The sequence below is a fragment of the Nestor notabilis genome, unplaced genomic scaffold (assembly GCF_000696875.1).
Source record: "Nestor notabilis isolate BGI_N333 unplaced genomic scaffold, ASM69687v1 scaffold31460, whole genome shotgun sequence".
Lineage (NCBI taxonomy): Eukaryota > Metazoa > Chordata > Aves > Psittaciformes > Psittacidae > Nestor > Nestor notabilis.
Window position 1 is genome coordinate 15,309 of NW_009912992.1, and position 27,307 is coordinate 42,615.

Here is a 27,307-nt window from a genome sequence, read left to right on the forward strand (position 1 = left end):
ACTGGAATTTAATTACATTTGCTTCCTCCTGAGGATCTCTCACTCTACTTGATTTCTGCATCAACAACTTTGCTCCATAATCTTAGTCATTAAGATCTGCAGGTAATTCCTCCTTATCCCCCACCTTCCCTAGGCACTTAAAGCTTACTCTTTTCTTAATAAATAACCACAGTAACTACACTGCAATAAATAAACTGTTGTATAGGTGATGAAATAAAAAACCCAAGAAGACAGCGTGTCCACCGAAACCCTCGATCAATCTCAGGTTGTGCAATCTTGACCAAAGATTCTTGTCTCAATACAACATCAAACCTAAAATTACCCAAACGCGCACATCCAATGCCCAACTGAAAGGCTGCAAGTGCAGAGGTTAACTTCTTCAGAAGCCTTCCTCCAGCTCTTTTGTTTCACTAAAAACCCAGTTCAAAAATCTTTGCTCTGCAGAACTAAACCTTTATCTCAAACAAGATAACATCAGATTCAAAAACATATTCTTTGAATATGTGTGTGTTTTACTTAATCCACCACCATAACACGAAGACACACTTCCTAAAGCTATTCTGTTTCTGAGAAATCTTTACAGAGACAGTTTCATGCTGTTCCTATGTTTATTGGATATTTTTTAATAAACTATGCAGGGAAACTCAAGTTTCTCTCCTAAAAAGTCTTCTCATTTTGTCTCGGGAACAAACTCAAAGAAGAAAAATTACCCAATCAAGTCAGACACTCTGTGCCTCAACAAGTGAGGAGTGAACTCCCTTTTTCTACATAGCACTTGACTCAGCTTTAGCAAAGCAGCCAAGAATTCTTCCTACCGTTAGATCCGGCCACATCACTTCCCTCAAGAATTCCGAACTTTGGCTTCCCTGCTCGTGTTGCTCTGTGTAGTCATATGAATATTCTTTATATAGCTAAAAGCTTGCACTGCGTCACATTATGATCATTAAGATGAAAGAAGTCCTACTTTTGAGCTCCTACTCCAGCGTTTCCCAGGTGAGAAGCAGAATTCCATGCACTGGATTTGATAAGATGAGCGCATCTCAGGGCCCTGCAGCAGCAGGCTGAGCATCATGATCCGACACAACGCGGTCGCCATCTACTTGGGAATCTGATGTTGCTGTAGGTGTTGGTGCTGAACAATTGCTGGACTGCCCAGAATCTGTCGGATTTTGGGGTTGTCTTGCTGAGCTGGCTGATGAAGCACTGCAATTCTCATGGATTTTCTAAAGAGAAGGGAAAGGATCGCATGCAAAAAGTAAGTAAGAACACTCACAACCCCATCCCCAGTGGTACACCCCAGATGCATTCAGGCACTTCTGGAAATTCACAAAGCACTTACTTTCAATGCTGGCAACAGAACAAATCAAACTTAAAGAAGCAAAGCAAAAGCAGTACATTTAAATCCAGATGACACTAATAGCAAGCAGACAGTAGCTTACCTTCCATCTCTTTTCCTAACTGCACTTTCCCAAGAAGCATGCAAAAAACAAACTTGTTGTGTTTCAAGGGAAAAAACACACAATTAACTGGACTTCAAAGTGTTCAGACAAGATCATTCTTTTGACCAAGCAAGTCTATAAATTGTTTTTCATGCTCCTTAAATATATAAATGCTCCTACTACCCAAAAGTTAGTTCCCTAATCCTTCCCCCTGCCCCAAGATACTCCTCAGACTTTCTGAATGGCAGAACATCTGCAATACTGATGTATGATTCCAGCCAGTATACTCCACAGGCCTTGCTAAGGAACATGAAAGCACATTTAAACACCAGTTACATTCCCCAGGGTTGAAATAGCAAGCCTTAACACCAATACATTCCACTTCGGAGATACCACACTGTGACTGTTTTGCATTGAAGAATAGAGAATATGGCAGGTAAGTCTCTTTGCTTGAAGGAGTATAAGCAAGTAGCAGCAAAATCAAGCCAAAATCTTAGTAAGAAGGAATATTTTTTGTCACTAATTCCATTTTCTGTGTACTGACCCTCCTTCCAAATGCTCTGTTTTAGTTTTAAGGAGGCTACTTAAATTTAGTAAGAGAGCTGGGCAGGCTTTTTCTAGTTTCAGTGTTTTACCACCAGCCTAAAATAAATGACTGGGCAAAAAAAAGCTTTAAGTGTTTTGAGGCAGGTTTGTCTTTTGGGGGCATTGAAACAGGGATGAGAGATTTTGGAGAATAGAGATGATGAAGAAAATAATACAGCGGGGTGCATGGAATTTTGGCACATCAACGAGAACTACTTTTATATCAGCGCTGTGTTTTTACAGGAAGGAAAGAATAATGAAGAGATCACGTTCCACAGAGAACAGGCACAAAAGCCTTTCTTGCCTCTTCACAATTCTCAGTGAAGCAGCTGGGTGGTGAACAGCAGCATTGGACTAGTCCCTCTCAGACACAACACAACTGCAAAAACCATTCTTTTCTTGCCATGTTCATGGCATAAGGTCTGTGTCACCACTTTCCTCTGATTTAAAAGGGGACAGCTTATACTAACCAAGACCTTGAGGATATTTACCAATGAGAAACAGAGCGGTTTGCCTGGACAAATTACTTTGATGTCAAAGACCCTGTGATATCTTCAGTGTCATTATAAAAAAAAAGATGTTCTTTGACTCAGTGAAGATCAAAAAAACCCCAAACCAACCCCCACCGACCTAAGGCAGACATGCCTGCAGTGTATTTTCAGGAATAAAGACAAGTAGGAAAGGCAGGAGATCGCTGACCGCGTGACATTCCTACACACTCTGCTCTGCTGATTCACACTCATCTCCCAAATTACCCATTTCTAAAGACAGCAGTTGTGGAAAAAGCATTTCTGTGTTGACGCCTACCGGGTGCATAAGAAGGAACCTCACCCACTCCTTCCAGACAGGTAAACACAGTGGTTTTAACGTTAACCACGCTGTTCTAAAACCTTCATTGACACCACTGCTTAAGCAGCTCCCTTCTGAAAGGCATGTCCAAAGCATTAGAAGATAGTTCAAGATCTGAGCCCATCCAACCGTTGATGAAGCTATAAAAAGGTATTTTGGAGGAAGACTGGACAGAAGGGAAATGGTGTAAAGTAAGCAGCAGCAATCAGACATTTTAAGTCAGAGAATGGCTGTTATCTGGTTTAACTCTAGATAAAAAGAGAGACTACTTTTATTTGAACAGAAGGTTTGTATCCCATCAGTAGTTGTCTGAAACATCTATTTCTGCAACCATGTAGATGTTTGACAGCATCACCCAAGGAAGCAAAACTAAATAAAACATCATTTTACACTGTTACGCAGCTGTGCATCTTCATGTTCAGTTAGCACCTTGTACATCTTGAAACATGCATGACCTGCACATTCCAACTAACACCAAACCAAATGTGAACTTAAAGGGAATTCAAGTGTATCTAAGCCCGTAAACCAGAGTCTCTTTCTGTGTCTCTCCCTCTCCTCCCATCTTCAGGAAAACAGTACTTGCAAAAATAGTTACTCCTGCTGTACTATACATAGAGAGCACCTCCATTTCATGCAGTATTTCAACTACCATGTCAGAACACCAAACTTAGCGCAAGCTGACAGAGAATACCTGCCAGGTACTAACAGATTTACACAGCTGTAAAAGTTTCAAGCATCTAACAAATGCATAAGAACTTCCTGTACGTTAGAAGATTACCTGCAAAGGCTGATTCTCGGGAGTTGGATGGGTTTTGGATAGTTTCACCATCTCTTTGATCTGGTAGACAGCATAAGCTAAGGTGACCCAAGGAGAAGAGCTGATGCCCCAGGCAGGCTTGTTCACATCCTCTTGGTCTTCTTGGTGTTTAGTTTTCTTTACAGGGAGTCTGGGCTCAGTCCGGGGCATGATATCTTCTGACTGCTGCTGTACAAGGTCAATAGTTGCTATGGGAACAGGACTGGAAGGCACTGGGATCCTTTCTGCGAGCATTGTCTTTTCTGAAGTTTAAAACAAAATAATCACTGGCAAAGCCAAGGAGCTTAAACAAATCCCACCCCAAAACAGTAAAGCAGACAAAGAACACTAAGTATTTCTTGCTTTCACAGACCAGTTATCACTGTACTGAAAGCAGAACACTGGCACAAACAGCCAGGAGCGAGACACACCACAATCTAGGTAGGGAAATACGCCATGGATGTTCTGCAACTGCAGCAAGGTAGTTTAGATGTCTGCACAGGCAGGAAGGGCTAATGGGTATGAAGCAGTCTGTTTGTTTCCAGGTATTAAAAAATCCTTGTTTTCATGTTACATGGAAGAAGTCATTCTCATGTCACATGCAAACTGGAAACAGGTCTTTTAAACTTGCAGCAAACTTCTTTCTCTATGTAAAGCCTGCATCTTACAACTCACTCGTACTCTAGATAACTAAACACTAGCTTCAACAGGAATCATTCGGTGAAGGCACATGGCCTGCATCATCAGAACAGCCCTTTCTGGTCCTAAAATTTCTAAACCTACTCATTTGACTTAAAGAAGTTGTTCTTCATCTTCAACACTTTTTTTTTTTTACCTTAAGTAAACTACCATCCTTAGGTAGTTACTATGGAGTTACGCAGTTAGTGAGAAGAGAACAAGGTGAGTGACACACTGGAGGAGACACAACATCTGTAACAGAGTTTCAGGTAAAGGAAGAAATCCTCCCAGATGTTTACATCTAAGGTCTTCTGATAATCTGAATTAATTTTCACAACTGCCTTGAAATGTTATCCACAAAACGACTGTCATGGCCCAACACAATGTACCTTACAGTCTTGAAAAGCCAGAGTATTTATGTATGAAAAGTAATTAAACATTGTTAGAAACTGTTAAGATATTTTAAGTAATAGCTGTATGTTCTCTATGGGTCTGGAAATAACACTGTAAATTTTGAGACAGTATTTTTTTCTGAGTAGAAGTATTCTTGCAATTAAAAAGATCTTTTTTGTTTCAAAATTATACAATTGTATTTTGTTTACAGGCTCTTAGCACTGGATATTTTAAGCAATGACTGGATGTTTTCTAGTACTGAAGAAATGAAGACTAGTCCTGCACACGCCTGACCACACGCTTAAGTCTTACTCATCCAACTGGTCTGGCTGAAAGCAACCTAATTAGTGCCATGCTTAAAATGAAGATACACACTGTTCAGATGGGTAGTGCATATTAAATGAAAACCAAAGACTGAAACAAACTGAATACAATAAGACCACTAAGAATAAACTGTTCTTTTGTAGGCTCATGTGTAATTAACCAGAAGTTGATGGGAAACTGAAGCAGCAAATATCCTTTTTACCTTTCCATCTTTTGGCATTATCATTTGAACAGAAGTGAAGAAAATTCTAGCAAAATAGATACTTGAACACTTTATTACAGAGAACTTGATAACTAGTCTAACACAATTCATTTAATATTACAGCTAAAGTAAACTAACTTTCATTTCATATTCAAAGCTTATATTGGAAAGTAAATTTGGGTAAAAAGCAGCTCAAAAATTCATGACTTTTCAGAATTTGCTACAGTTTTATTGTAAAATCCTTGCACCAAGTATTTCATTTTCTGGTTAGCCTTTGTATCAATAAAGGTGGAGATGAAACAGGTCAAATGCCACCCGAGGGGAGATTTCTCGGGTGCCATAACAGAACTGAGGAAGCTATAAAAGTTTGTGTCCTCTGAAGCCATCTCTACAAGCTCTGGCAGAGGTTGTGGCTTGGACTGGTAGAACGTGACAGCATGCAGTGGCAAAGGTGACCATAAAGACCTGACGCGACTGAAATGACTCGCTGTATGTTAAGGCTAACCTAAGGGATTCCCGGAACTAAGAGGACATACAGGTGGTAAAATATGTTATGCTCTCCTCCGAAAACTCAATGCTGCCCTTACAGCAGCAGCATATCCCTTCAATTTCTGTCATTGCTCAGGAAAAAACTTCCCACTTGAAAACAAACTGTTCTGTCAAAATCGGAGTAAAGACACCAAACAAACAGAATTAAAACTGCAGGTAGAAGCTTCAGAGATACCTTTCTTCACTAGTTCTAATTTTGCGGGGTCTCAGGGATATGAACATTTACCTTCTTCTTCATCAGGAACCAACAGCCACTGGATCAGGGCGAATAGAAGAAGAATCACTAAACAAGCCATCCCTATTCCTCTGAATGTGGCAGCAGGACCTGTAATGAGATTTATTTCTTTCTAAATTGAGAATGTACATAAGATGAGTCAGTATTATGCACTCCTTGGGTACATACTGTCCCATGTAGGCTCTTATTAGCCTGTTTCATTACATTTTCCTCCCCCTGGCTCTTGAGCAGGCTTTGCAAAGGCTTTTCGACCAAGTAATTAGATTCTCATCTGCTCATGGAGAGGCCGCATAGTATCAACCTATTCTCTCACAAAGAGTTTCATTCATCTCACTTATGGATCAGGTTGGAGATTTGCTCACACAGCACTAAAAATATCTAGGCATAACATATTTAATCAATCTGCAATGCTCACAGGACAAAGCCATAAGCAATCTGGTCTGCATTCAGTGCTGACCTTGTTTTGATGAGGAGCCTGGAGTGGACATCTGAGGTCCCTTCTAGCCTGAGCAGTTCTATGATTCCATAATTGACATGAAGTGTATTATTACTCTTTAAAGCACAGCAAGACCTTAAGCATAAATAAGTTAAAGCTGGTAGTTCAGTAAAACCGTAACTTCAATAAATAAAATGAAAGTTTTCAATATGATTTTTGCTTACCAAAGTAATTGACCAAAACCCCTCCAACCATAGCCCCGCAGCCTCTGCCCAGACCCAAGTGAAGACCTTGCAGGATTCCCTGGGCTGACGTTCTCAGCTCCGGAGGCACTGCCGCGCTCAGGTACGAAATACAGGCTGCCCAGATAGCTGCATGCGTGACACCTAGAGAGACGAAACACTGTGATGAGTTCAGAGCATTCCAACACAACATCAGAGCAACTGCACTCATCAGCTGGAGGACATGCTGGAGAAAAACAACAAAACCCCTTTAGAGACAGCTCTCTGTGAAATACAAATCAGCTTTTGGTAATGGGATACTGGCAACCAAGCCACAGGGAGACATGATGACTCCTGCAGAGGCTGTCAATAGCTCTTTCTCCCTCTGAGATGATCTCACTTCTCGAGACACAGTTCCTTGGAAGATTAAGAGCCTTAGATGTCTCTCCGCCAGACTCCTTGTCCCTTTGAGAGTGACCCTAGGCCTTTGAAATACACTCCTAATTTGATAAGCTGCAAGCAATTAAGCATTGATGCCTCTCAGCAGACTCCTTACTGCCACAATGAAGGCAGTGCAAAAGTCATAAAATACAAACAGTATCAGAGATATCCATGTCATTCCAGAGGCAAGAATTAATCCCCTCCCGCCCTTCTCACTCCTCCCCCCCACAAACCAACCACCCCCAAGCAAACTCTTTCTGAACTCAACACCAACACACTCTGCTTTTAGCACTGAATGGTCTGGACAAAAAAAGCACTCAAGCTCCTCAGGGTAGGCCAAAGATGCAGCTTTTCACGCCTGCTGTTGAGAGGCAGAGTCAGCATGCCCTTCCTCCCGCGATGACTGCATCCCGCGTAGGAGCTGCTGCACGCTGCTGCCGCCTCCCACTTCACCCACTCCCGCTCTGGGGACTGAGCGCAGCCGAGGGCCTCGCTGCTATAAACAACAGCCACAGCTCCAAGACAGCCCCAGCACCACAGCAGAGGTTTTGGAAGCCTCTTTCTGGCGCACGTCTTGTAGATTCAGGGTTATGAACATTTCTTCCTACTGCAGCAGCAGGACAGGTAATGCCCCATCCCTGGCAGCGGTCAAGGCCAGGCTGGACGGGGCTTGGATCAACCTGCCCTAGTGGAAGGTGTCCAGGAGGTTGGAACTGGATGAGTTTTGAAGTCCCTTCCAACCCAAACCGTTCTATGATTCTAGGGGGAAATGACCTGTGCACAAATGACCTGTGAATGACCATCAGCACCCAGGAACAGGCTGCAGGTGGAGCCTTTGTCTTTGAGCACCGTCTTGGTGGGGGTTTTGTGGAGTGCGTAGGACAGGACAGGAAAAGGCAGGGTTGTGGAGAAGTTGGAAAAGCAAAACAGTTTATTAGCTCATCACACACTGAATAAGCCTGAACTATTTTGCCACCCTCGGATTGAGTGGGAATACTTTTTTCTTATTTGAGTGGTATTAAAAATAGTCATCACAGCTTACCAATGCCTCAGCTCTACTGCCTCGGTTTAAAAGAACGTTGGCACCACTGATGATTCAGGCAACATGTTTCTGTCCTCTACACTTGACTTATTAATGAACAGCTGGACACTCAGTAATTACTTAGCCATTTAAGCTGAAGACTGGTAAGAGCAAGAAAATACAAGATTTTGTAACATACAGAATAGCCTGGATTTTGTTTAGGTGTAAAACAATAAATAGCACTGACTGGAATGGATGCAGTTCAGGTATAGCCATGTAACATGTCCATGAGGCTGTACAGTGCAATTTCATCCCAAAGCTACATAAAAATTTCTCAAGCTTTGGGTTTGTAAAGGCCACCTTTCACTTTTATACATTGCAGAGGTGGTTTTGGTAATACTACATCACCTTGGTGAAAAATAAAAAGCTTACATCAGGATCAGTGCATTTTACCTTACCGTTTACAGTTTAAGGCTTTAAAACTCAGATTTTCCATGCAAAAAGCTCATGGTTTTAAAACTCACTGAATACCTACTTTTTTAAAATGGAGACCCATGTATGCACTGCAAATAACAAGCAAGAAGTGTCCCAATCACAAAGCAAAGCCAATCTCATCTAATGTGCTTTTGTTTTAGAAAGGCTATCAATTATGTAAAACATTCAGTTCTATCAGCTATTAAAGAGTACGTCCAGTTTTAAAGCCTGGCAAATCAAAAACACATCAGAAATTACTTGAACCATGAAGCACAATACCACCGTATTTGTTTGAAAACAAAAGGCCATAACTTAACCAACGGGTTCTTGGATGTTTTCACCTGTACAGGGCAATCCAGATAGAACACAGTGTTCCCAGTTCCTCTGAAAACAAATCCATACCTTTAAACCAGCTTATTTCACACGTCTTTAAGATAAAACTTTTGGTTTGGTTTGGGGTTTTTTATAGCATGTGTACATTGCTAATGCGATTTATAAATAACGTGATTATTTATACAACGGTGACTACTTGGAACTATTTTTACAACAACTTTTCTAAGAAGTCTGGTCTGGATTACTGCTAACCACGATTCTTTTAAGAAGAAGTTGTGTGCAATATGTACATTGTGACATGATGTGCAAAACCACTAACCATCATTTCAACATCTGGACTATCCAATAAACAGAACAACCCCAGTGTTATGCTTAGAATAAAAATGTTTAGCAAACTTAGGATAATTTACATATAAACCAAGAGCTGAAGATTTGAGGAGCCAAATTTATTTCAGGAGAGATATACCCTCATCACTGCCAGCTACAGACCCAAGCATTTTGCTCTCTAGACATAACCATGCTGCTGGAGCACCAGTAGGAGTCACTTTGTACAACAGCACTTGTTTTGGAGTTTGCTGGATAACTGCCAAGTGAAAATAGCTAATTTTCAGGTTACCAATATAGTTTTGTAACTTACAAAACCCCTGTTATGTAAACTGGTGAGCTAGCATAGCTGTTATCAGAGAATTTGGACCATTGCTTTGTAACAATAAGCTGCAGATAACTAGCGTATCAAAACTTAATCTGGTAGTTGCAAAATGAACAAGATTGCCTGTGTGTTCGCAGGCAGATATATATATACACACACACACTTTACCAGTTGCCTATGAGGATGTCTTGACATTTTCAGTTATTAAAGATTCAGCCTAAGCTCTTCTTCTCATATATTGCATGTGCAAGTCAACGCAGCAAATCTATTCAAAACTGTAAATTAAGAAGCAAGTTTAAATCTCCTCATTTACTCCTTTGAGAGTGCAATACACTTAAAAGAGTCCTCCCCATCCCAGTTACAGACAGCAACTGAAACACAGCATGGCTCTTATTACAGTCAATAGATGCAGCCTGGGGAGCATCTTCCAGAAATCTCTCCATGCCCTTTAGCACAGCACATGGGGATAATCCTTATATTGCAGAAATATATTAAAAAGAAAAATAAATTCTTTACAAAATTCAGCTGAAACTGTTGCTGAACTTAAAGCCCCTCCAGCTCATGAAACTGGAATTTACGTAGCATTTGACAGCTTCCTGGAAAAAAGCTGTATACAAGTATAACAAGGATTTCACCAAGGGTCCTACCAACTTAGTGCAAACATGTGTCCCACATGGTACCCACATGTTCTGCACAATCTACTCTTTTATTGCCTTTAAATACTTCTAATCCTTACATATGCAAAGGAGCTACAACTCCTACCTCCCTCTGCCAACAGACTCATTTAACAAAAACAAGAGCTTCCACCTCACCAAGTTCATTAAGGTTATACCTGTTACCCCCACTGACAGACACAATGAATATGTGGGGAAAAAAGCAGAGCCTGAAGAAACAGGATTTGGTAACCACTGCAAAAGAAATAATGAATGAAGAAGAGATTAAAACCAGTAAGAGTGAGGAGGGGAAAAGAATAAAGTGGGGAGGGGGCAGTCTGCAGTACTTCTAAAAAGATAAAACTCCATCTCCCATTCAGGGACCTCATGGACAGTAATAAACGATGTCAGAGGCAGGCTGAAAAGTGCACGTAGGACATGACACGTGGGGCTGGGGGAGAGTTCTATGTGTTTGTTTAGTTTTTAACTTTCTCATTTGCTGACTATAAACAACTGCAAATAGCAACAATAACTGAAGTGCACATGATTCAGCAGTGGCTAGATATAGTCTGGCAGATAAATTCATGATGCAGTATTATTTTGAAGGTCCTTAGCCTTTTCTTTAAATTACTCAAGATTATACCACACAAGAAACCCAACCAACACAGATCCCTCACAGCCTTGCTGTAAAGGCAAACTTACATATTATGCAATTCATATTGAAATTTCAGGAACATAAAAACAAGATTCAAAGGAAAAGAAACTTATTTCTCAGTCATGACTAGAGGATGCTTCCAGATGCAAACTTACAGCTGTGTTGTCAAGACACAGGGTTTTTTCCTGTATTTTGAGTTGGGGTATCTTTAAAACGGGATTTCCTAGAAGGGCAATATCCAAAGCTTTGTATTTGTAATTTGTTACCCCTAGATGTTTAAGCAGGCAAGGGCGTAACACAAATGCATCCTTCAGGTTGTTTGCGACATTTCCATATTGTAACGCTTGGTATGAATGATGAAGTATCAATTCAACAGCTTTGGTTTGGGGTTTTCTTAATAGCAATATTCAGAAGCTTGCTGTTGTGGCAGTTTTAATACAATAAACAGTTTTTGTTAGCAAGGGAGGTAAGGAGCCAGGACACAAACAGATCTCTTTCTATGCTTACAGATTTATTTACATAGTGCTCTCCAACGGCATTTATAACTCAAGTTAAAATCTACCTTAAAAAGATTTTTGTAAATAGAGTAGAAAAAGTTAATGCAAATTCAAATGCATATAGAAGAATAAAACTTCTAAGTATAACCTGTGGAAAATAGTCTAGATGGTACTGCAGAAACCCAAAATCTTGCCTTTAACAAAGATAGTCCAATTACTTCTAAAGGCAGGGAAAATATTTTCTGCATTTAAATTAATGCAGCTCTTGCAAGCTTACAAACCCCAAAACTTTATAGTGTTCTTCAAATACTGAAGAGACAAAAAGTAAAAAGGTTTAGATTTTTCCTGGTTTGCCCACTACAAAGACACAAAAAAATGTTGTAAAATAGAAGTTAGAACAATTAACATTTTAACATCACAATGAAGATCTTACAGGCTCCTGTGACAACATGACTTTAAAACAGGGCTCAACTTAGTTTTCATAGACCACACCTCTGTCTAATTATATTAAAGGGTGAGTGTCTTAAAGAAGCTCTATTAGCACAAAACTGTTGAAAGGAATTCCTCTCTAGCTATTGAGAACAAGTAATACTGCAGTCTAAAAGTATTGATAGAACAACACCGATGAAAAACTACAAAGTATTTTAACAAAGACAGAACGACCCAGACTCCTTTCAAGAGCCGCGACCTTTAGCATTTAATGAAGTTCACATTATCCACCAAACAGGATCTGCAGTAGGTGTGGATCCAGCTCATGCTTCTCTCTCTCTGTTTAGTTAAAGGGTGTGTTGGTCTTGCACAGTTCTGTTTGAATAAACACAGAACCATGCACAATCAAATGCAAAGCCACCCTTTTGACGTCAGGAATTTCCCAAGTCAAACAGTGATGTTTTATGAACCTAGGTCTTCTGGAATATTTGTGGCCAACAAAAATAGACAAACACCAGAGTTCTACTTTATCACAGTTCCCCTGAAAACAAGATAAATCTAAGAACTTGATCTTACATTGGAAGGGCATTATTGCACTGCCTTACCTTGAAGTACTTCCATTGGGAGAACAGTCCAAGCATTTTCCAGATACGAGATGTAAATGTATCGAGCTGTATTACAGGCAAGACCAATGTAAAGCACTCTAAAGGAAGTAAGGAAAAGAGAAGTCAGGATAGTTTACACTTTTTTTTGGTATAATACAGCTTACTGCTGCAGAAGCTATTTGTACATGCACAAAACAGTTTGCCAGTCTAAAGCGATGCAAAATACAGTCTTTAAGTCCTACAACCAAACTCTCCTCTTGCCCACTCCAAACACATACTCGAGCTGAGGCTGAAGTTAAGACTCTCTTCAAAATCCTAATAGGAAAAAAAAATCAGAAATAAAAAAATTGAAAGGGACAGCAAATCCACTGAGCCTTTAACTATGCTGTGTAGTTCCATGCCATGCTCTACACTGCATTATATTTCAGAGGGACCATCTCTAAGCACATTCAACATCCCTTCCAAACAATCTTCTCATCATTCAGAGATTCATTCTACCATTTTAATGTAAGCCTGGTGCAGGTTTGTGTTAGATGAATTAATTTTACCCCAATTAATATAAGTTTATAGTCCCTGTATCTGCAAACTGCTCAGAACTACTCTAAAAACACATCCCACAGAAGCAATATGGTTTATAACAACATGCCTCAGGATGATCCTGTTGAAAAGCAGCAGATGCTGCATCTCAGAATGAAGAGGAAAAAGAAGCTCTTGTAACAGTTTTTAAACAATGAAGCACAAAGACTATCTGTGCAGTGCATTTCCCACTGCACGTTTAACCTGATGACTTTTCCCTTCCAGTTCTCAGACTCAGCTTAGCTTATCTCCAGGATGCTTACTCATCCAGCTATCTTTCCCTTATTTTTAGATGGATCTTAGGAAAGAGAGACTTAATTCAAAACATGTTTTTAGCTTAAGAAAAGATGAATTCAAAACATGTTTTAGCTTAAGAAAAGATGAATTCAAAACATGTTTTTAGCTTAAGAAAGGATGCTATTGCTGACTTTAAAGATTTTTTCTTTACAGGGACAAGGATAAGTTATTGTCCACACATGGCTTCTTGGTTGACCCCTGGTTTGGCACAAGTGAAATAAATGCAATTAAATGTGTAAGCACAGACACTGTGAAAGGGCAAGCTTTGTGCTGCCTTTTTAATTATTCTGCAACAGTAGAGTGAGATTTAATGAAGTGGTGCATAGCCACTGAAGAATCTAGAGTGAGATGCAATCATAAAGATGCAGCATCTTGTCAACATCCGAGGTCTCTGAACATACATGTTGACAGCTACAAAACCAGTACCATAGTTTTCATCACGTCAGTGACATTCAGGGCTGTGCATTTCACAACGACATGGATTTATAGCAGACAATTTGTTTTACTTTCAGCAAGCTGGGTAAGCTTGCAGGAAGTTCCCTCCACCCCAAATCACACATCAGACCAAGCCGTGCTGCTTCCAGATACAACTGGGATCCATGGTTTAAGGTTTAAGCTGCCTTCAGGCAATGCAAGCCCAAGCATTCATTGAAGAAAACATGGGAAGCCATGAAAATGTTCATTATGATACAATAAAGAGAAAAAACTTGTTCTTTGAGCCACACATCACATATTTCATCTCCCCCTTTAATTAATGCCTTCTGCTAGTTCCTTTCATAGCCACAACTTGATGTAATTGTGTCCAATCACATTTCTGAAGTATATGAGAACACATCTGCCACAAAAGGTAAGCGAACATGCAAGGTCTGCAGGCTCCTTTCTTCATACCCCTACCAGGGTGTTGCACGCTCTTGGAGATACAAAGGAATTGCCTCACCATATACTTGTTTTTCCCCATCAGCAGCACAGATGTGCCCAGAACTGTTTAGGACCAGTTCTTGTCAGCTTAATTTCACTTTTGCCTAGCAAAATCTTTGCCTGTGCATCAATAACTTTCTTCCCACCTCAGCTGTCCCCTGTCACAGCCAGACGAGAGAGGTAAAGAGGACTCCTGCTCCATAGCATCACCACTAACACACTCAGCTACCGGGGCTTTTCTGGCATGTTACACTTGCAGAAAGATTTGGATTTAGAGTTTAAAAGCAGCAACTTAGCCAGGTTCTACCTTTTAATTTGTTAGGATATGTAAAGAGTTTTAGGTAAACTGCACTTTCTACAATTATGGTTTTGGAGTGGCACATCACAGGAGGGCTTCTGTGTATTTAGAGTTGTTTCAAAGATGTATTTATAATGATCACCTGGGCTCTTTATCAGAACTAAATAGAAAATGCAAACAGATGTTCCTTATGAACCCTATATGCAATATCCACAGAGACACCGTATTCAATTTACAGGTTAAACACTTAAAGCACTCAATCTGTATTTATGTTAAAGAGAGTAAGCTGTTTACAGCCATGACTACCAGTCTCTGCTTCCTATAAAAACTCACACGCTGGAACTGTGGTCAGACAAACACATTCAAGTTTAACCTCAAGCAGGAGGTTATTTTCAGAGATTAACATCATCTTCCTAAACTCAACAGCAGTTTTGACTGCTTCTACAGAGGATACCGTTCAACAATGGTGTCTAAATAGACAGCTGGTTTTGTACACTTTTCCATCGCAATATCCTCTCAAAGAACTTGTGGCCTTCACACTTTCTGAGGATGTATTTAACTCTATATTCTTTTAATGAAACTCTTGTCATCTTTCAGAAGGTGTCTGGAGTAGAGAAGGCAAAAATACTCCTCTAGCATCTTCAATACTACCTCCCCTGTACTATGACAAACAGCTCTCGAGCTCATTACTGTCATTACTCCAGATTAATCTAGTGACCTGCTAATATACACTGTTAGAAACACTAGCAGCATGTATAACATATGCACACATGCCGTGCACATGTGTATGAAGAGTAAAGCTAATGAAGTCAGAAATGAGGCGTTTTAATCACCGCCTGTTTAGCACGGTCATGTATAAAATGCTTGGACAATAATGTGAGTATTAGTTAAAGAAAACCCCACCTCAGTGAAAACAGAACAGTTTTCAAAAGGTTTTATATGCCACCCCATAAAATGATAGAAACAAAATTTCACAAACCAAAAAAAGGAAGACTGAACTTCTATCTGACAAGGGTGTAAGGCCTGTCTTCTTGTAGTTCTCCAAAGGACAGTCAATAGCATTTTTTCCTGCTACTGTGACAGCACCTGCAATTCTGGTACTCATGCCTATCTCCAGAGAACCAGAACAGGAAGAAAAGATTGAATGATAATGCTCAAATAAATACTACAGAAATATTGTCTGTATCTAGGAGTCTTAATCCAGAAGAAAGAAATTTTGAGCTATTATAGCTCAAAAAAATTATATAAATATAGGGGAAAATATATAAAAAAATGCCATTCCCAAATGCTTCTGGCTAAAATGGTTTCAAAGAGGGTATATTGTTGGTTCTTGCTAATGGAAGACTTAACATCTGTACTAAAAGGCAGCAGACATATACGGAACTAACAAAGAATATGAACCATGAACTCCTGTACTTTCCTCTTTAAGAAAAGGTTGCCTGCTTTTGAACAAACTACACATTACACACAGCTTGAGGAGTACAGGAAGGCAGGCAACCAGGAGACACCTCATAAACTGTGATGACTAAATACAAGCAAGCATTAGATAACATTAAAGTATGACTAATGTGTATTTCCCAGGTGTAGGTATAAAGAAGGTTGTTTCATTGCAAATAGGAGCTAGTGTTCAAACAACTTAATCTTGATCCAGTCTTGGCTTCATAGGCTTTAACAGTGCAAAGAAGAAGAAAAAAAAATAGGAGTTAATCCTGTGCATTATCTTTCGTTTCACTGGTTAATGCTCCTATCCCCTTCTATTTCATCTTATTCACAAGCCTACCATTCTTTCGGGTTTTGTTCTCTCTCTAGTTGAAGTCTAAGCCTGAATTCTGTATTATGTCAATATACACAGAAAAAGCATACCCAAGCTATTTTTAGATATCAAGATTGTGATCTGTTCTCACCACTCCTCCATCACCATATCCTTCCTCCAGTCTTTGCATGCAAGGTGTCACATTTTCTCATACTGATTATTGTCAAACTCAGAGATTAAAAGTGTGACTCAAAGTCAAGGGATCCTCCTCAGTTCAAAGGAAGAAAAAAAGCATCTTTAATCTCTCAAGTTAGCACGCTAAGCATCTCCAACATTTTTAGTAGAGGTCAAATGAATGAAAAAATTCATCCCAGTAAAAGAAAAACAAAAAAAGCAAACCCACAGAACAGAAAATGCACAAAAAGAACAGTGAAGACAGCTTAAAAATACATCTCATGTATGACTGTATGATTAGAAACAGGGCCTTTGGAAAGGACATGATGCTGACAACACAGAGCTCTGTGCTCAGTTGGACAGAGAACCTGAGCAAATATAAAACCACCTCTTTATGACTTCATTAACTCAGATTTCCCCCTGAGCTTTTCTTAAAGAGCAGCGAAGGGATTTAGAATATGGAAAATTAAGTCAATTATGAATTTAGCGGAAAACGATGTCCACTAAACAACATGCTGGAAGAAGTCAGTTTCACTTACACAGGGCAAAAACCATGGGAGAAGCCCCCCACAGCCATCTCCCTTCAGTAGCTGACACAAGCAGCTGCAGGGAACTGAACTGGTAAATGACACCACCAGGCTGCAACCTCATTCCGCCAACACCCAGAGTCTGATCATCAGGACATGTGCACAGGAGGTGCTCCCCTCACTTCTTCATCTCATCATCCTCTTCTCAGCCTGCAACTGACACCTTTCCAGGCTACTGTGGGGGCAAAGAACTGCCCCACAAGGAGAACCAAAGAATGGTTGGGTTGGAAAGGACCTTAAGGTCATCTAGTTCCAATCTCTGTGCCATGGGCAGGGATATCTCACAGTAGACCGTGTCGCTCAAGGCTCTGTCCAACCTGGGCTTGAACACTGCCAGGGATGGAGCATGCTAAAGCTGGCTAAAGCAGGAGTTTTCCAGAACGCTGCTACTCACAGGAAAAAAAAAAAGTAAAATTAATGGTATTTGTATGTCAAAACAGACAATCTTTGAGTGGGTGGTGACTTGCAAAGATCTCTAACAGAGCTTTGCATCATTGAACTAGGATGTTTCCCGAAGCGTCTGCAAAAGGTTACGGTGCCAGGCACAGTAAACGTACTAACATGCAACTCAAACACAAAGAAAGCTTTTCAGAGCATTTTCAGCTCCTAAAATAACAACAAATAACTCCATCAGGCAAGCTACGGAACTGAGCAGGACTTGGAATTTTAAAATAAAAATCAGCTTGAATTTCACTTCGTAACATACGGCTAAGCCTGAAATTCAGCATCTTTTTGTACAGCTCTTTAATGATTGCTAACATCTTACCTGATATGACCAACCAGTTCAATCAATTTGTGGCTGAAGAAGTAGGCAGTCAGCTCAGACACATGACTGAGCACAGAACAAACTCCAAAGAGCGTGGTGGTACCATTCAGGTCTTCCAAGTGCCAGTACAGAAAGGTGAACACAAAGCCATATCCAAACCCCATGAACCATGCCACAAAGAGCACTGAGCCATACTGGATACTACACAGCAGTTTTATTAGGTCCCAAAAACTGAATGACTGTGACTGGGTCATACTGGTAGGAGTGTTATCAGAGGATTCGCTGGAGGCATTTCTGTCCACCTGTGAGATTTCTACCTCTTTTCTCTTGCTTTCATCTTGCTTGAAGTGCGCATAATGGAATCGAAACTGGGTGGCCACGATCAACGCCATTGTCATCAGAACACCAAAAACGATGAACACTATCCTGTAGTTCTTGTACTCAGGAGCTTTGCATCCTTGACCTTCAATGCTAACTTCTGTATGGGTATAGTCAATGCCAATTCCCACAGAGAGCATGGCCAGCCCCCAGCCCAGAGACCCCCACATACGCTGCAATCCATACCGGTCCCTGTGTTTGCCAAGGTACTGCAGAGTTACAGTGTCCACAATAGTAACAGAGGAAGCACTGAAGAATTCTCCTATGATGACAACCAGCAGAATGAGTAGAAAGATGGCTTCTACTTCTTGCTGATCATAAACGAGCACGGCTTGGTCAGAAGGCATTGGCTTTGTGGTGACGGCAGCTGGCAGGGTACTTGGAGTCATGTTCCCTGGTGAACTAGTGGTGGTGTTTTTCAAAGTAAGATGGGTACTGTTTTCCAAGACAAACTCCACATCACTGCTCTGTGTAGGTAACAGGAATGTTACTTCAGGATTAGCTGTCCCTGTTGTTTCCAAAGCGACCGGGCTGGAAGTGAGCAGGTCTCTCTTCCCACGAGCTTTCGGGGATGCGGTGCTGGCAGTGGTGAGTGGAGAAGACATCGAGATGTTTTGCGAAGCTGTTGTGAACAGGCTGCTTGCATTGGTGGGGTGTGCTGGGGGGAGGCCCCTTGGTACGCATCTTAACGTGGCTGGTCTAACAAATCCGATCCCTAGGTTAAATAAAACCCAGCATAAAAGAGAAAACAGGAGGACAATCTTCCCTTTCTTGAAGCGATCTGCCACCACGCCCCAGAAGGGAGCACTGCAGAACTCAATGAAGTACCTGATGCCCACCAGAAGTCCACTCTGACTGGGTGACATACCCAGCTGCTTGTAGTACACAGGCAGCAAGGGGTACAGGGAGCCATATGCAGAATAGAAGAAAAAATAGAAGACCTTTGAGATGAGGAGATCATTGTTTATTTTGACGCAGTGCTTTTCTAACCAGTCTAGCTCCTCATCCGGGACAGTGGTTGTCTCTGTTGAAGGGGACTCGTTATGGGGTGGCAAGTCCTGATCCTTGGAAATGCCATTGAAAGGATCAGCAAGCACATACTTTCTCTTTTGTTCTTCTTCGTCGTCGGTTAAAATGGCAACCTTATCATCGGCTGCCATGGTTTACCACGAGCATCCAGTATCTGTATATTGTCTCAGGGAACTAAGGCTACCCTGTGAACAAATAAAACACAACATGGTTAAGGTACCACTGGGAACTGACCTGCAATGCCAGTCATCAAGGACAAAGCCAGCTTCTTTCTTGCAGATGACATCCCTGAGCAATAAATGCACCATCAAGGTGAGGAAGGGCATTTGTCTAGACTAGTGGTATGTGATAGCATCAATAAAAATGTGGTTTATGACCAATTCTGTGAAGTTCTCCCACCAGCAGCTTTAATATTGTGGTCTAAGACATATTTCATGTTTAGGACAGGGAGTAATTTATATATTCAAAGTTACTGTGGCAATTATGTGCTAGCACTTGCAAGTCTTTTCTTTCAAGTTGTCTTTTCTCCCCAAGGCTAACTGCTTTATTTCCAGTATTCCTTGCTATCCTAAAGGATAGCCATGATTCTGCAATTAAGTAACGCAGCCACATATACATCTGTGTTTTTTTAATTATCAAAACAAATTGTTATCCAAAGCCTCATGATGGCTTTCAAAAGGTTCATCAACCTCCTCTTGAAACTCAATTTCCTAAACACAACTACAGCAGAAACTGGCGGGAGGCTTAAACTTCTTGGCTGAATGGAAAGAGAGATGGGAATCAGGATGGGTCTTTAAGGTTAAAACAAGGAACTCTCAAAATTAGGATAACAACCTCAAAGGTATCAAAGACCTGGGAGCAATGAAACACAGAGACAAAGAGTAAGTGCAGACCATATAATGACCTCTTCAAGTCCAAATCTGAAACTGCAGAAAGGTGGACTGGGAGGTAACTGCACTGTAGCTGCCCACATTTACCCTCTGCAGAACACTGTAGAACTGGACAAGCAACAATTAAAAATCAATTCAACACTTCTTAGACTTCCATTTGACCAACCAGTTCTCACATTTAAAAACAACAAACTAATAAGCTAACTAACAGCAGCTTTCCTTTCAAGGAATAAAAAGGAAAAGCTCTGCTAGCAGGCTACCAGCTCAAAATCATTCTATTAGGCAACTGTTTCTGCTATATTAGTATCTGTAAATTTAACCTAGGAATATTAGCTCTTGTTCATTACGAGGAAGTTGAACATTTAACCTATTTTTGGTTTTGTCATCCCTTTGTGGTTTGGATTAGTGTTCCTATCACACAGGAACCTTTCCAAGGATCAAGGAGAAGAGCATTTTATTGTAAAAGAACCCGAAATTTCTCCAAGAGCACTCAAGTTATAATCAGGAATAACTTCTCTAGGAATTTCAAGTATTTTTTTGCAGGTCTGCACTTTACTTCCATGAGAAACACTCCAATGAAATTGCAGTCTTTCAAAACTCAACTGTAAGCACAGTATCGTCCCCTTAAAATTAGTCATGCATTGATATAGCCAGTGCCTTTAAATTAACTGCTATTCAGAATTTAGTTAAACAGTGACAATGGATTTGCAAACCAATGCAAGGTATTAACCAAAAAGAGATCTTAATGTTGACAAGCATGTTAATTTAACTGTTTCTTACTGATCCAACACATATCAGCTGATAGAACAAATCATGGATACTTCTGAAAGCAACAGTCCATTAAAATAATCTAAACCTTACACAGTTCAGGGATAGACAAGTCTAAAACTACCACCATTAAAATCCCAAACACTCATGAGGTTGGTTTGTGTTCATCACTTCTAAACGTAATTTCAATGGGATGCTACCTAGGAGGATCTCTGGTTTCACTTAGGCAGAAAAGGTTGCATAAAAATCTTAACTATTCATGTATTCAAGGTCGGAAGTTAAAACAATGCCAGCACACAGAGACTGCTTGTTCTCCAGTTCCTTCAGAGACAATCCAATTAAAAAAAAGTATTTCAAGTATCAAAAGATTAGAAAAAGTCCTCATTAAGTTGTTAGAACAGGCCAATGTGAAAACACATTTTCGTGCTCTTACCTACTACCATCAAAAGCCACATGAACCAAAACCCAGCAGCTCTCTAGTTAGCTCCTGCAGTTTTTGACTCAGGCAGCCACTTCCACCTGACAGCTGGAAGGACTGTGGGGTTTTTGCTCATATTTTTGCTCATTTTCCGCTTCTATATCCACAAAACAAGTCCTTCTAACGAGTAAATTAGATCAGTCATCATCTGTGCTTTTGTTTTCTTTATGCCTTGCCTGCTTTCACAACAAAGGCTCCAGAACTTGTGCAGGGCCCCACTTATGTCAAGGGGATGTAACTGCGGTTTCAGTGCTGTTCTGCGTCCTACCAAAACCAGTATATGCTCATCTGTTTGCAGAACTTGCTTTGTAGCTGTATCAGAGCTTTACAGCATTTAATTGTGAAGAATAAATTTCCTCCCATGATGTGACAAGACAGAACTCAGATTTTAACCACCTGGATATTGGGCCAACTTCTTTGCGAGTATGAACTGAACTTACCCTGATTTAAACAACACAGCCATGTTCTTTATCCTTATATATGAGCTCCAAATCATCTGATTTCATATAAATTATACTGAAAGCTTTTAGAGCAAAGAGTATTAAATCTTTTTAACTTCCATTTCCCTTTTTCATTGTAACAGGGCTTCAATTTTGTACGTTGTATGAATAGGGGGTATGCTAAAAATTGTTATATTGTTCATCTTTAAACACTTCAGCTGCTGTGTCTTCTTCCTCCCTCCCTTCATAACTCATATCTGCCCCAGCATCCGTCTTATTCTAATCTGTTGTGTGCAAGGATTAATCCAAAAGATCCACTCTGAGTATTTTGACTAGAACATCTTGGGTTAGAATGCTACAAAAAGTATATTTCACAAGAATTTCAGTAAATATTTTTCCACCCTAAGAGTGTTTCATTGAATATGATTAATAACACAGATTATACTCTTCAGAAATGTAACAGCATCCAGACTAGTAGAAGCCATATGGCATTCTTTAATGTTTTGATCAGTAGTTTCTTTAGGAGTCAGGCTTCTGAAAGTGATTTTATTTAGCAACTTTTTAAAGACTAAAAATAAATGACTGAAAATGAGAAAACCAAAGCAGTGGTATTGTTACTGAAAAATCCACAGAAAATGTAGTAATCTACAGGGCTTTCCATCTACCGACAAAAAAACACCTATGCCATTCAGGGACTGAACATGCAGCAAATCAAACCAGACAGAAGAACAATGTCCTTTTAAGTGAGACTAGTTAGCTATTGGTTATTTTAACTATAGTCTTCAAATATTGGATCTTCACTTTACAAAACCTTTTTCCGATCCACAAGATGGTAGGAGGATAAAAGACAGCACTACCAGCAAGTTTAAAATGAACAAGAGAGTATGAGCAAGGAAGAAAGGTTCAGAGACCAAACAGAATGGATTTCAGTGTGACAACAGATTTTAATTCACTGAGACAGAATGAAGCACAAAGTTTTGGTCTACCAAAACTTTTGATTGTCATCAGTTGATTGCCATCAGTTCAGCCTGTTCATTGTCATCAGTTCAGCCAGGACAAGTGAGACCGGAGATGTTGCAGAGTGGCAACATCATTCTGAAGAACAGGAATTAACAGTTTTGAAGCTATCTTCCCTAAACTAGACAAGTGCACGCACATGGAACAAAGCCCTAAGAAAAAACTTCCGCAAAGATGCTGAGAAAGCCCCACAAAGGGCAAGGGAAGAGGCATAGCACATGGATGGCGCAGCAGTTACACATCACAGGAAAGCACCCTGGTCCTCCAGCAGACAAGCAAGCTTTTGTCCTCCCACAGGTTTACGCTTCCAAACCGCTACAGAACTCACAACAGGGAACCGAGTCCTTGTTCCCTCACCATCCCATCGCCCCTGGCATGGCTACAATGGAAAAAAGCCTTCATTACAACCTGAACTGCCCACTTCCCCCCAGCCCATGGTTGTACCAGCCCAGGAGCACAAGTCCCTTGCCCAGAGCTGCACAGGAAACTTGTGGCCAAGATGGCTTTCTCAGGCTGCAGATTAATTCTGCAACATCACTTGTGCTCTGAGCAGCTCATGCACTTCTCAGATATGAATATACTTTTCAACCACAAGACTATTCTTCCTTCAGGCTTTGCACAGATACGTAAGTACTAGAATCCATTATTTTTCCTAAGTTTCCTGATACAGACTGTTGCCACCTGGTTTACATTGTACCTCCAGCAAGTCAAAATACACTTTCAAACCCTTACATCGACATGGTTTTTGTCCAGTCATCTTCTGCTAACAGCTACAGCAACTTTCCTGCACACTTGCACCTTTGAGCAACTATCTGAAGAACAGGAAAAATCATTTGTCCCAAGGAATTCAGTGATGACAATGCAATAGTTATTTTAACAAGGCTCTTAGGCTGGTAGGTGGAAAAAGGCAATTATGGGTATTCTACATAGAGTTAAGGATTTTCTTAGTGTTCTTGGCTTTTTAATTTCTTAAACTGATCCTCATTTACTCTGGCTCTCCTAGGAATTAAGAGGATTTCAAGCTCAGAAAGGATAAAAAGCTTATCTGTTCAAGACAACCTGACATTATAAGAAGTTAACTATAAAACAAAAGGCAATTATAATAAGGAAAATACAGTCACTAAAACTCAGCTCTCCCCTTGGAGTCACTCTTCCCAAAACCTGGGGAAAAAAACAGAACACCTCAAAACACCTGCTTTGCACTGTATCTCAGGAGAGAAAATAAAGCCAATCAACAGATCAGAGTGGGTTAGCAAATCCCTAAACCTCTCAGGGAAAACATCATGGCATTAAAACTTAACTTGCAGACCAGCAGAAAGTTAGATTTGGGTTGAAGGAACACTGCTGATTTTAAATAAAGTTTAATTCAGCATAAATATTCCATTCATTAGGCTTTGAGAATTAAAGTACAATTAAAAGTCACACGGCAAAGCCTCAAAATCAGGCTTTGTATATATAGAATGAATGTATAAAAAAAGCAAACCAAACAAAAAACCAACCCAGGACAGTTAACCAGAAGACAGTGCAAATGATCAAGAGTAGCTTAAGCCACCAAAACCCTAGCAAAATCACTGTAGAAGATTTGTATTTACACAGTCTCAGAAAACATACTCTAAGAATAGAATTTCAAAGCAGGAATCATTAACTGATCTCTGAAGCAACACGCACCTGTAAGAACAGAGCAGACTAGTTTGCTCTTTGCTCTGTGAGGAAAACACAAAGCCACTGGACATGGCATCACATCTTATTTTACCCTCTCAAACTTTCACAGACTAGCAAACTGATGTCATAGCCAACACATGAAGTTTTCATATGAACATTTTAAAATCTCTTAATAGGAAACATGTTTCTTGAATAACCCTTTTTTCTTTTTAAGGTCACTAATTATTGTTTGATTCAACACAGGTCTGTGCTAGGGAAGCAGACTTAAAAAACTATCCATCTTCTGAAGAAAGCTCACCTCACTCAGCCCCCAGCTGGTGCAGCCGCCATGAGAGCATCCATCAGATTGCTCATGCACAGTATCTCCTCTACAGCCCCCCTTGTCTCATTGATCTAAACTACAAAACCTTCGGATCAAAGACTTTCTGCCACAGGATCTGTGCAGCATCTCTCAGAATTAAGCCCTGCATCCAGCAAGCCTGCAAGGCATCACTGTAATAAACATGAATAATAGACCATGTTTTCCATTTCCAAGGAAGTTTCACCCCTAAGGAACAGCCTAGCGCTGTCGCCCGCATCCATGACAAAAAGGAGGAGAATTTTATGCAAACAACTTACATCATGACAGAGAAGTACACAGGCTTAATCTACTCTTGCATCACGTTCCCAAACGTCTGCCATGCAAGGCCAACCTCCAGGCAAAGCCCTCGGAGGGGCTGTCCCATGCCAAGCCATATGACCAACTCGCACAGGCTAACCCACCTGCACCACATCACCATCCCCTGCTCTCTAAAGGCAAGCAGACCTCCTGTGGGGCCCGAGCACAGACACCTTGCTCTGAATTTATAGAATCAGGAATAAACCACATTTAGTGAACTAACTCAGTGCTGGGAAATATATTTCTTTCAAGTCTGAAGTGAAATATTAGTGCTGTAACATTAACCACCACAATCAGGGTTTCCATGAAGTGAAACCACCTCGTTCTAAACCACTTAACTCTGAAAATTGCTTTATTTTGTGTTGCTGACATGCACTCACTTAATGTATTGGTCGATAGGCTTTTCTACTTCATTCAATTTGCATATAAAACCCCACATACTTTGACACATTTAGTCAACTAAAGGTTGAGACACGACAGTATGTCTGATGTATGTCAACATCAGCTTTATAATAGGTTTAATGCACTTTATGATAGTCTGAAGTTGCTAAGTTGATACAACAGTGCTTAGCATTAACATTAAAGACGACAAGAACACTATCAGATCCTCATCTGTCAAGGAAAAATCATTAAACTCACATCTTAGGACTCCTGCTTTCCAAACATGTTTTCTATTAAATATGTGCAAGTTAAGGTGTCCTAGCAGACTCTATTCCTTAATCAGCTTAGGTTTAGTCAGCATTAGGCTCAATTTTTTTCACCACTTTTTAATTCACCAAAGACATATCTGCACCACTTCATTAGTGACGGCAAGTAACAAGCGTGCCTTCAACTACAGGCCAGGCAAGCACCCGGGGTCAGGCCCGCGGGGCTCCACAAGCAGAGCTGCTGCCAGCGTTAGGGAGGGAGGCAGGCACCCGGCTGCAGCACGGCCGGAGCCTGGCTGCGGCAGGAGCGGCAGGAGCAGCAGGGCTGTGTCAGCACGGAGCAAACCCAGCCATGGGGCAGCCGCTGCTGGGGCCGGGCTGTGGCACCCGTCACTCTCTCCCACACTGCTGTACACGCCCGGGCCCACTGTGCTGTAACTAAGACGATGATGAATCTGAGGTCGTATTTAAGCTGCGCCCTAGCATCAGCTGCATTAGTGATCAACCACAGCTACCTCACTTCATGAGCTTTTGCTCTCATTTTGAGAACCTTTTCTTGAAATCTGCTTAGGATTTTTACCACGTTTATGACTGCTATCACGAGCACCATCCTTAAACATTGGATTGTTTTCTCTTCCCCTATTTCCCAGTGGGTCTCTGCAGAATACAAACAATAAATGTCGCCTTTGTCCACTATTTATAACCAGGGAAACAAATACGAAAAAATAACCAAGCTAAAAAACTAGCATTTTAATCTTTTTCTTGGTCATTACAGTGGGCAACTAGACCCTGTGTATCTCAGTAACATAATAAATGTTTTGGGCAAGTTTTTACTGACATACTTCAGAGTTATGTTCATACAGCCACTCTCCACTGAACTGCAAGTTCATCACTCTTAAACACAGTATTTCTCATTAACACAACATTTAAAAAGAGTCTGCTGACCAAACATGGGCTTTAAACTCCATCTAACTTAGGATCTATTCTATGATTCTTTGATCTAACAGGCATCTGTAACACCTACGGTACCTGCAGCACCAATTTCTGGAACAAGCATCTATTCCTATGCTTGTTTTAATAAACAGAGAAGCAACTGACAACCTGGTTACTAAAAATCACCGTACTTTAAGGATTTAAGGGTTCAGAAACTGAATGACAGCCACACGTAACACTACAGCTGGGTATCAGCAGCAGGGACAAGCACAGGGACGCCTGTACAGAGTTCCCACGGGACACGGCCCAGCCCGCGGCCACCCCCGGGGATGGAGGTCACACCGCAGGGCACGGGACATTCGGCGGGGGATGGCTCAGCCACAGGTACGGTGGTGACGCCGCAACCACAGCGCTGAGCTCCTGATGATGAGGGCCGGCACCCTAACGAGCTCACCGCTCAGCCACAGCTAACCTCGGCGGACCTCAACAAGGGCGAAGCAGCGCACACCGAGCCCCCGACTCAGCTGATCGGCCTCGGCGCGGCGCAGGCAGCGAACAGGTCCGGGAAGGAAGC

General features: G+C 40.9%; 1 protein-coding gene across 1 annotated transcript; it reads right to left on the bottom strand.

Annotated features, from left to right (window-relative positions):
- Positions 1–1,003: 1,003 nt before the first annotated feature.
- Positions 1,004–19,371, bottom strand: MFSD6 (major facilitator superfamily domain containing 6). The gene is made up of 6 exons (XM_010022238.1): positions 17,834–19,371; positions 12,465–12,562; positions 6,711–6,872; positions 6,042–6,140; positions 3,652–3,932; positions 1,004–1,223 (listed from the first exon to the last, which is right to left on the bottom strand). Exons 1-6 carry the CDS (start codon positions 19,369–19,371, stop codon positions 1,041–1,043), a joined length of 2,361 nt encoding a protein of 786 aa, XP_010020540.1. The 3' UTR covers positions 1,004–1,040.
- Between the last annotated feature and the right edge of the window lie 7,936 nt (positions 19,372–27,307).